Genomic DNA, 11236 nt, shown 5'->3' with positions numbered 1-11236 from the left:
GTTGGAGGAGTATTTGTGTGAGGGTGTGTGTGTGTGTGTGTGTGTGTGTGTGTGTGTGTGTGTGTGTTTCAAATCAAGACAATAGAAGCCATGATAGAATAAAAAATAAAACCTCTATCAAAACAAATAGTAATGTTGCTAAAACTAATGGGAGAACTGACCTGTCAATAAGGTGATTTTGCTCCTCAGTCAAAACTGAAAGAACTCTTCTTCATCCAGAGATCATGAAAGTAAAACAGATCGCTGTCATTGGTGCCGGAGTCAGCGGACTGGGCGCCATTAAGAGCTGCTTGGAGGAGGGACTTGAGCCTACATGCTTTGAAAAGAGCAGTGATATTGGAGGACTGTGGAGATATGAGGTAATTTTATAGGTTATATTCTTATAAAGTATAATGATATTTGTGCATGAGAGAGAGAAAGATAGTTTCTAATACAAATTAGGCCACAGATATTTTAAACAATGTAACTATTCTTTACAAAGTAGCATTTTCCTCTGTTCAGATAAACTTGAAACTTCTCCAGTACATGAAGAATTGTTCTCCATCTCCCATGGCTTTCTAGTCCGTGCAACAACATAAACGAGGAAAGCTACTTAGGAGCACAGACGCACTTTAACTCATGATTTCCTGTACTGTGGTCCATCAGGGCAGGGATAGCATGACTGAGCTGAGCAGCTCACATCAAGGCAGGCAAAAAGCAAAAGGAATGCTTGCACGGAAGGGCTTTCTGCTCTTTCCCCCTTTCTTCTAATCAGGCCAGCAGCCTATTAAATAGGTCCACTCATATCCATGCTAGGCCTTCCCCCTGGGTAAGCTTCTCTGGATATGCCTTCACATGTGAAACCAGAGATGTGTTTTATTAATCTCTTAGGTTCTTCCTAAGCCAATCAAACTCATTTCATCCTTTGCAAGTTTCTCACCACAAATCCATTCTATAGTTTTCATTTTATTTCTTGTGTTTCAAGAATTGATTATCTTATTTTTAGAATGACTGAATTACTGGTATCACTTTGGATCTGATGCCGTCATACAATTGAGCAGTATTACAAAACCCAACAATGACAAGAATTTTCAATAGCTTATAAACCCAACATCACAACTGTCATCATCCCTAAACTCAGTGTGCATTGTTTCCTCAATTTCTGGAAGCCAAGGGTTGGTGTGTTTCCTTTAGGAGATACCAGAAAGTGGAAAGCCTGGGATATACAAATCTTTGACCTGCAATACATCCAAGGAGATGACAGCCTTCAGCGACTACCCCATCCCCGACCATTACCCCAACTACATGCACAACTCCAAAATGATGGAGTATCTCAGGATGTACGCCAAGCACTTCGGGCTCTTAAAACACATCCAGTTCCAGGTAAGACATGAAACCCCACCGACAGCCTGCTCAATGGTCAAGGCAGAGTCTGCACGGCCAGAGCCAGCTGGGGCACAGTTTCATCTGCATTTTCCATCCATGTCTCTGCCATTCACATGCTAAGTGAAGATATATCTCAGTATTAACTTTTCCTTACATAGAAGCCTTGCTACAAGGGTTGTCCCTAAAGTCTTGTTTCCAGTTAATTTTACAAAATGTAAAATGTGAGATGGATTGGGGGGATGGGGAGGCAGTGTAATATTTTCTCAACATTTCCCAGTTCTTGAGAAAGAATACTTTTATTGATTTTGTATTAAAATCCTAAAGAGCCAGGAACTCCGAGCAGAAGTAATAGTGGTTTTATTTATCGAAACACAAAATGTCCGGGTTATAAGAAAGAAGCAGAAGTCAGGAAGCAGTGTTGTAGGATTAGCTTGCTTCTCGTTTCCTAGACAAATGTGTGCACAGTGAGGAAGCGCCCTGATTTTTCATCCTCTGGCCAGTGGGACGTTGTGGTGGAAGCTGATGGAAAGCAGAAAGCTTACATCTTTGATGGGGTCATGGTCTGCAGTGGTCACTACACTGAGAAGTATCTGCCCTTACAGGATTTTGCAGGTATCTAACCGAATGAGGTACAAGGATATTGCAAGCGTTGCATTGCCTACATGGTCACAAACATTGGTGAATGGGGTTTTGTTTTGGTTTTTGGGTTTTGGTTTTGGCTTTGTTTTGTTTTTATGCAGAATGGTTATTGAGGAAGGCACTTTCTTAAAAATCAGGAAAGATCTGGCAATAGAAACAACAATGAAACTGGGAACTAGAGTTCCTCCAGCAAGCGAAGCCTGGAGAAGGGGCTTTCTGGAAAAGAAACCATATGAGAAGCAGTGGGTGGGAGACTGTGAACTTAGAGAATGACACACATTTGAGGTGGCTCGCCAAGAAGAGTATGGAAGGCCTGTGGAAAACGATTGAGGGAGATAGAAAGTGATGCGTGTCGGTCTGTCTGTCTGTCTGTCAGTCTCACTGACTGCCTGTGTGTGGAGAAGATACCTGATCATATTTTTATATCATAAATATAGAGAACTCAAAATTTGGTTCCCAGAACCCATGTCAGGTGGCTCATAACTGTCTGTAACTCCAGCGCCTTGGGATCCAACACAATTTTCTAAATTCCCCCGGCAGCTGAACTTATGTGCATATATTCACATGTGCACACACACACACACACACAATAAAACTTAAAAATAATAATAGAAATTATCATTTCTATCTATTTTAAGTGACTTACAAAGTCGATTATGTGATTTGCATTTAGTTTCTTTGGAACAACAGTTTTTGCTGCATATGGGAAGGGTCTGACTTATTTGTGAAATGCATAATCAGAGTCACAGAAGAGTGACGAACAGTTGCACATACAGAGACAGAGAGAAATGAAAAGTCAACGGCCTCCTCTTGCTACACGAGGATCGTATTGGGCAAACTTAAAATCGGACATTCTAAGAGAAGCATTCCTGTGCTTTGATTCTGAACTTGGTCACAGAGTTGCTGCTAATGAATATTTCTTTCCTTGGATAACCTCATGCTGTAATATTAGTAATAAATGGCCAAGAACGGAGAAGGGGGTTACACAGTAGGAACTTAAAGTGTAGGAATGAAATTTTCTCCCGTGTCCATTTACCACTTCTGCTTGTGACTTGGGGGATTTGGCTCTTCCTTCACAGGAATCACCCAGTTCCAAGGCAGCTATATTCACAGCTGGGAATACAAGAACCCAGACAGTTTCATGGGGAAGAGAGTGGTCGTGGTTGGCATTGGGAACTCTGGAGCAGATGTGGCAGGCGAGATCAGTCGTGTTGCCGAACAGGTTTGGTGTCCTACCCTGCTTCCGCTCCTGGGTGTAACCTTGATAGCTGCAGAGAAATGTGAGCATAGGCTTTCCCTCTGGCTTTAGAGGTGGTGTTCCCATTTGGGCTGAAAGCTGAGAAAGGCAACTATGCATTGTTTTCTCCTGGATATAGATGAAGAAAATCATTTTAAAAGTACCTAAATAATGATATCTTTCTACAAAATAAATGAGCTGCAAAAGATAACAAACTAGGGTCAATTACCAGCATTATCTGCATGTAGCTCCACTAGGGAGAAAAGCATTTAAAAACTAAAATTAAATCTACAGGAAAATCTCAAGTGTTCCTAGTGGACATGATTTTACAGAGAATGGTATGCATGGACATGAATAAAGTACTCTGCTGATTTATGAATGAATCGCTAAGCACAGAGCAGCAAGCCCATGAGATCTTACTAACTAAGAGGAAGAAGAAGCAAGCAGCCCTCTCGAGTGCAAATGCTGCTGACTTCTGAAGAGTGTGGAAGGTCGCTTCCTGTCATTCAAAATTAGTCTTTGAGATTCATTCAAGATAGCCACCAGGAACACGTGAGTTTTCAAACAGCGGATGCTTTCTGCCCACATAGGCTGTAATCACCCACTCTGTGGTCTACTGACTCACACCAAGCTTTGTGTATATAATACGAGCCATGAATCATAAACCTCTGTGATTATGACCTTGCAAGAGAGTGGATTGTGTCTTCACTAAAAAGCTGCAGCCTTCTTCAGTTAAATGACTCAAAGTAGGAAGCAGAGCTCATTCTCATAATTCTGGGTTTGTGACCTTTTACTGTTTACATGGAATTGTCCATCTGCAAATAGGAGAGCATCTGCAGTGCTAATTCCCCCATCTCACTGCTGTTGTTGCTCTGTGCTTTGTGTTCTTTCTCTCCATCGCTGTGGAATACGGAATGACACAGGGAGCAGGTGGGTGAACTCTTAACTCCCAGGGTAATCAGTTGTTGGGAATAAAGTCTTCACATCAGGGGCCTAACACGTTTCAGACATCGGGCACAGGTAGGGGAAGAAAGACCCGTGACGAGCTGTAAGTGAACTGAAAAGGGGCTGAGTTCCTGGGCCTGTTCACAGTGTGAGATGAGAGAAGTAGGCAGGCGGGTGACGTGATGTGGGCAGTTAACCCTACCTCCTTAGTAATTAAAAAGCAAAACTATCAATACAGATCAATATGATTAGAAACAAAAGGCTTACTAGGCGACCACCCCTCTATGCAGGTTTTCCTCAGCACAAGACGAGGGACATGGATATGGAACCGAGTTTGGGATAACGGGAATCCTCTGGACACCACCCTCTTCACTCGTTATAATAGAATCATGGGAAGGCTCTATCCCACATTCTTGATAAACAGATGGGCAGAGAACAAACTAAATGCAAGATTTAACCATGCCAATTACGGACTGCAGGCTAAACACAGGTAAGATCCAGACAGCATTTAAGACAAGCAAATATTTTTTAAGCTGCTAAAGCAGGGCTGAGGAGATGCTCCAGCAGTTAGTAGCCCTTACTGCTCTTACAGAAGACCAGAATTCAGTTCCAAGCACCCACATCTAGAGGCTGACAACTGCCTGTAGCTCCAGGTCCTGGGGATATGATGCCTTCTTGTGGTCCCCAAGGACACTGCAACCTCCTACCCCCCCCAAACCCTCAACACATAAACACACACAATTTAAAACAAATTATTTTTAAAAAATCACCATACCAGTCAGTTGTTGTATAAAGTAGGTGTGTGGAATAGTAACTAAAGGGTGGCATTCTAAGTCTCAATGGAATTGACTTTAATTGGGAATACTGAAGCCATTTCCTGAGAACCAGGAACTGAGACGATTCTACTGAGAGAGGAAAGAATGCCCGTGGGGAATACATTGGTGAAGCAGTTACGTTCCATCTCTAGTCTTATTCATCCTGTCTCACTGTGTCACTTTACACCATCACTAACTCTTGCACCATCACCTGTCCACAGCTTCCTATTCATCTTTTAGATTTAAACTTATGGTTCCATAGTAACCTTCAAGCCTGTTACCAGCTAGGACAACTGCACCTATCCATGTCTCTGACCACTCTGTACTCAGGCAGTACAGGTATATCTGAATTCAGCTGATCTGAATATATCTCCCATCATCCCGTCAACCGCTTACACCATCCACACTCAGCACCACATGAAACCATCCATCCCAGGGCTATCGTGGTTTCAGATGCCGCCTGGGGATCCAGTCTCTCTTCCTCCTCATACCCGTTCCACCCAACCCAGTCTTCTCACCCCTCACTCTTCACTGGTTCTTCCAATTCCACAGATATCTTCCTGCACTTGATTTCTCGATGCTTTACCCCAACCTGACACTTAGAGCTTGGTGTCATCCACGTGGTCTTTCTTGGCCCTCGTTCTGTAGACAGAAGTTTCTGTTCTGCCTGGTCCCACAGCCATTCAGTCCCAAAGAAACAGAGACTTATATTATTTATAAACTGTTGGCCTATTAGCTCAAGCTTTTTATTAACTAGCTCTTACAACTTAAATTAACCCATAATTCTTGTCTATATTAGTCACATGACTTGGTACCTTTTATCAGTGAGGCATTCTCATCTTGCTTCCTCTGCATCTGGCTGGTGACTGCAGACTGAGCCTTTCTTCTTCCCAGAATTCTCTTAGTCTGGTTGTCCTGTCTATACATCCTGCCTGGCTACAGGCCAACCAGCATTTTATTAAACCAATATGAGTGACAAATCTTTACAATATACAGGAGCATCTCCCATAGTATCTGTTACCAGAGGTAGGACCCTCATTCGTCCCAACTGCTCAGACCCGAAATAATCACTCAGAAACTATATTATTTGCAATACTGTTTGGCCAATAGCTTAAGCGTATTTCTGGATTACTCTTATATCTTAAACTAACCCATTTCTATTATTTTACAATTTACCATGAGGCTTATGGTCTACCAGCAAGGTTCCAGCTGGCAGCTCGTGTCTTTCCCCTCTGGCAGCTCCATGGCATCTCCCTGACTCTGCCTACTCTCTCTATATCTCTTCCAGCCTGGCTATGTTCTGCTAAGCCATTGGCTGAAAGCAGCTTCTTTATTCGTTTACCAATAAAAGCAACACATAGACAGAAGGACTTCCCACATCAAGTATCTTCCCTTCTTACATGACATCAGTTTCTATATTTAAAAAAAGATAAGTAAACCAGGCATAGTAGCTTATGCCATGATCTCAGCACTCTGGAGGCTAAGGCTAAAGGATTATCCTAAGTACAAATGCAGCTCATGCTATACAGTGCATTCCAGACCTCTCTGAGCTATAGAGTAAGAACCTGCCTAGTTTTATGGTATTGGGTGTGTAATCCTGGTAAAAGAAGATAGAAATAAGACAGATGTATCAACTATGAAGCAATTTGAGAATAGGGCTTTCTGCAAGGAATTTGTAACTGAAACCTTGCAATTACCAAATATTAGTGTGTCACTAAGTACAAGTACTTCCCAGTGATGATTACTATTAAAGTCTTTCAGGTGCACTTTGCAGACCCTTGAAGGAGACTGATAACCAATTTATGTCAACTGTTACATGATCCCAATCACAAATGCCCAAAGCCAACATTGAAGAACTTTACTTCTGGTAAAAATCCCATTATCTAAATATAGTGTTATCATGATTTGATTAATGAGGTCTGATTTGATTAAGTCATTATGACCATCTGACAAATTTGGAAACTGATGATAAGGTGTTTTTATGACCTGTCCAGAAAGTCACAGCAAAGAATAGCGGAATAAGTATAAAGTCCATTCTGCCTCCAAAATCTGGTTCTTCACCAATAAACGCTATAGGTATCCAGGGAGGGTAGTAAATGATATTAAAATGATTGAAATACTGCTGTGGTTTTCTAATTGCTTACAACCTCAGCTTCCTTATGGAAATATTCGCTCTCATTCTGCACTATTATGCTCCTGAACACACAGATTTCTCAGCCATCAGTCTATCTTCAGTGACGACCTGCCAAATCGCATCATTACCGGGAAAGTGGTGATCAAGACAAACGTCAAAGAGTTCACCTCGACATCTGCCATCTTTGAGGATGGTACTGAGGAGCCCGTGGATGTTGTTGTCTTTGCCACGGGCTACACCTTCTCTTTCCCTTTCCTGGACGACAACTCTGAAATCCTGGACAGCAAACACACAATGTTTAAATTTGTCTTCCCTCCTCAGTTAGAGAAGCCGACACTAGCTTTCATTGGCATCCTCCAGCCAGTGGGAGCCACCATTCCCACGTCAGAGCTCCAAAGCCGATGGGTTGTGCGTGTGTTCACAGGTATGATGGTCCTCCCAGGAGCAACTGTGCCCCTGACCATGCACTCAGGTTGCGAGGGCACATGGTTTTCTCCTCTACCTCCTCCCTATTCTGCCAAGGCCAGAGATGTAGCTCAGGGGTAGAGCACTTGCCTGGTTCCCCGTGATTCTAGTTCTGATTGATCTTTAATATTGAAATCCCTCAGCTGACTTGGGATTCTGTTGTCAGAGTGGCTAATAGCCCTGTTCTATTGGAAAAGGGGAGCTGGGGGTTTACAATCCTTCATGAGAGTGTCCCTTCACTTTAAGGAGCACCCTCGGTGTCCATCCTGTGAGCCATGTATCTTATTCATAGTGGCAAACTATTTTGTGTGTGGCTTTTTTATTTTAATGTTTTCTTTCCTTTTATTATATGTATGTGTGTGTGCCTGAGTGTGTGGATGTGTGTCAGGTACATGAGGGTGCTCACAGTACCGAGAGGAGTGTCTTGGAATCCCTGAAATTGGAATTATAGATGGCCACAAGTGGCCAGATGTAGATGCTAGGAGCTGAACCTGGATCTTCTGGAAGAGAAGCAAGTGTTCTTAACTGTCGAGCCACCTTTCATTTCCTCTTCTGGCTTTCACTTGCACACCTGCCCCACGATCACTATGGCACCACGAGCCCAACTTTACTTTCTCTCTGCTGTTCTGGCATAAGGAAAACCTGCTACTCTGTAAGTTAACTAAAAACTTTTTAAAGGCATGAAAAGGTTTAAGGAAATGGATAAGTTAATTATTCCAAGCTTATTATTACCCCATATATACATGAATCAAAGTATCATACCGTATTTCATAAATATATGCAAATATTATGTATTTTTTTTCAAAAAGCCAAATTAAGATGAGTGCTTATAGTCATGAATTTTAAGCATAGCTTTAAACTAAAAAATAACAACCTCCCAAAAAATAATTTTCTTGAGAGAAAACTGACTCCCCTTGCTGACAGCCTAAAACTGATTGTAAGAGAATGGCCTTCTGAGAAGTTTCCTAACCATGGCTTGCACTGTGCATTCCATGGAGATTCTATGGCTATACCCGTTCTACTTCCAAGCCATCCTTCCTGTTTGCTTCTCTTACCCAGCCCTCCTGACGGTCTTTCAAAGCCTGTCTTGTTTCCTCAGGACTGAAAAAGTTACCCTCCCAGAGCGACATGGTGGCAGCCATCAACAGAAGGAAGCAGAAAATGCAGAAGGAGTAAGGAGCCTGGTTGGGGCTTGGGGGTCTTGGGTTGCTGTTGTTAAAGTCAGTGAAATCTGTCTGGAGGGAATTACTCAGTTTTCTCTTCACGGGCTTTCTGCCTATGATCTGGTCTAATTGCTTTTGCTCAGTGACACAAAGGGTGCATGTGTAAAAATGCCCAGCCAATGGATCGTGAGCTCCCACAGTAACTGAACCACCCCGGAACACCCTAGCCTATAGCGGTGTCCAAACAAACAGACCAAACAAACAAACAAACAAACCAGGAAGCAGTCACTGACTCCTAGTAACAACTATGGTCAAACAGAATACTTAATAAATAGATAAATTCAAAACCTAGGGGGAAAACAAACACTTTAATTCAATAGCTGGTAGCTAGATGCACTGTTATTTTGAAATTTTTTATAGGCTTCTCTGGGCACGTCCCTCAAGAGCACCCCGAGGAAAACCAGGAGACGTGATAAAATATTCTTATCACAACTTCATAACTTTAAGAAATGTACTTATTTTACTGTTTGATTTTCTTTTTCAAGAACCTACCTTTATTATATATCAATTCTCCTATTTCTGAGTTCATGGATTTAATTTTTGCCTTAATTAATGGGTTATTGCAGCTCTCCTAAGCCTTGTTTCTTGTTCCCAACTGCTTTTTCCTTTAGTTAGATGCCTTGATCACGTTTTATGGTATTTTTAAAATACTCATTAGTGTCTTCTAAACATTTTGAAAAGTTTTTATAGTCTATAAATTGTCTATAATATTGGCTTTGTTTCTCTTTTACTCAAGAAAAATTTAGCCAGGGGCTTCTAGGTTTCCAAGACTGTGGAACAAGTTGCCAATGCCTAAGAGTATTCCAGGGCATAATTTGTGTCCAGAAATTACTATGTGTCAAGATACTGTGTATAGCTAGGAAGCATTGACTGGGCAGTGGAGTTTATCGTAGCGTTCTCCCCAGCTCGGGGTTCTTGCCTATGACTTTTCTATAACAGAACTGGACTCTGTCTGGAAAAAGGACCCATTGTCTCTTCAAAAACTAATCTAATCACTCATTCAACAATTTCTGTACTTCTGTCACTCTACTGGGCCCTGTGGGAAGATTAAAGAGGTCGATAATATATGACTTCTCCTCAAAACCTGTAGTAAAGCGTATAGATGTACAAAATGAAGATGATTTGTGAACAGAAGAGAATTAACATGCTACCAAGTAAGGGGAAAACTCACCGGAAACTCGGGGGTGAAATCTACCACGGGCATTTGAGCATTTTCTTCTCGTCCCAGGCTTGTGGAGAGTCCCAGAGGCATACATCGAGTGCAGTACATCGACTACATGGACGAAATTGCTTCGGAGATAGGGGTCAAACCCAACCTTCTCTCTCTCTTCCTCTGGGATACAAAGCTGGCCAAGGAGATTTTCTGGGGACCCTGCACCCCATACCAGTACCGTCTCCAGGGGCCAGGGAAATGGGCTGGGGCTCGGGCAGCCATCCTCACTCAGAGAGACCGGATCCTCAAACCCCTAAGAACCCGGGTTCTCAAACAATCTGAGGCATCACCCTCTAGTCTATTTTGGGTCAGATGTATCTGTATTGTCATTTTTTTCTTTGTTCCCGTGTTAGTTATCATGAAAGTGATGTATTCCTAAGCTCACACTCGAGAGAGAGAGGTAAGCGCTTGAGAGAACCAATCATTGTTATTTAACACGCATGTAAAATGTCCATTAGACTATCTAGGGAACACATGAAGATTTAAATGAAAACAAAGTTACTTTGTTATGAATCTCCCAAGAGCTTTATAGGTAAGAGGTTTGAAGGTAACCTATTTTCTTGATTATATATATCATAGCTTATTTCTGCTTTATTTCAGAGGTGAAAGGATAGGCCTTATATGTTTACCCAAAACATGACGGTATGGAGAATAATTAGTGTGGTCCATTAAATAAACAACGGCTCAGGAAAGGCTAGGCCAGGTGTAACACTCGGAAGTATGTTCCATGGCCTCAGTGTACCTCCGTCCATGGTGAAATGTGTCTTTCCAGCAGAAAATCTGACAGAAGTCACTTTTCCTGGTCAAACAAGGCTGAAAAGTCAGTCTGTCGCTTTCCACCTCACCGCCATCCAATAAGAGGTCAACATCGCGTGGTCTTACAGACTTGAATGCGACCAGGAAAGATAATCAGAGAGACGAGGAGAGCAAAGCAGTCTCAGGGCATCTCACTGGGCATCCAGGAGAAAGTCGGTGTCATCCAGTAAAGATATCAGTGACTCTGTAATAGGGGAGACTAAGGAGGCGTAGACCACCTGCACAGTTTAAATATGGGCGGCGGGTTTTAGGACAACTGGGCAGATCTTCATGGGCACTGTTTTACGTGATCGTACTGGATTAATGATCATGTTGATGAGTGCTAAGATTATAGATGAAGATTCTCATATGCAGAAGACGCCATGGGCCAAACAAGTCGGCCAT

General features: G+C 42.3%; 1 protein-coding gene across 1 annotated transcript; it reads left to right on the top strand.

Annotated features, from left to right (window-relative positions):
• Positions 1-224: 224 nt before the first annotated feature.
• Positions 225-10415, top strand: LOC126511295 (flavin-containing monooxygenase 5-like). The gene is made up of 8 exons (XM_050158353.1): positions 225-359; positions 1174-1362; positions 1815-1977; positions 3084-3226; positions 4477-4676; positions 7210-7559; positions 8700-8772; positions 10052-10415. The coding sequence occupies exons 1-8, from the start codon at positions 225-227 to the stop codon at positions 10413-10415; spliced, it is 1617 nt and encodes a 538-aa protein (XP_050014310.1).
• Positions 10416-11236: the final 821 nt, after the last annotated feature.

Source organism: Alexandromys fortis, unplaced genomic scaffold (genome assembly GCF_014885135.2).
Source record: "Alexandromys fortis isolate MF-2015 unplaced genomic scaffold, M_Fortis_MF-2015_v1.1 scaffold_97, whole genome shotgun sequence".
Taxonomy (NCBI): Eukaryota; Metazoa; Chordata; class Mammalia; order Rodentia; family Cricetidae; genus Alexandromys; species Alexandromys fortis.
This window is presented reverse-complemented; position numbering and strand designations above follow the sequence as displayed.

Bases quoted from the DNA above. Each gene is read 5' to 3' on its own strand.
- LOC126511295 (XM_050158353.1), top strand. From the start codon at position 225: ATGAAAGTAAAACAGATCGCTGTCATTGGTGCCGGAGTCAGCGGACTG. The intron at 4,677-7,209 runs GTAAGATCCAGA...CTGAACACACAG, and splicing joins GGACTGCAGGCTAAACACAG to ATTTCTCAGCCATCAGTCTA. The intron at 8,773-10,051 runs GTAAGGAGCCTG...TTCTCGTCCCAG, and splicing joins AAGCAGAAAATGCAGAAGGA to GCTTGTGGAGAGTCCCAGAG.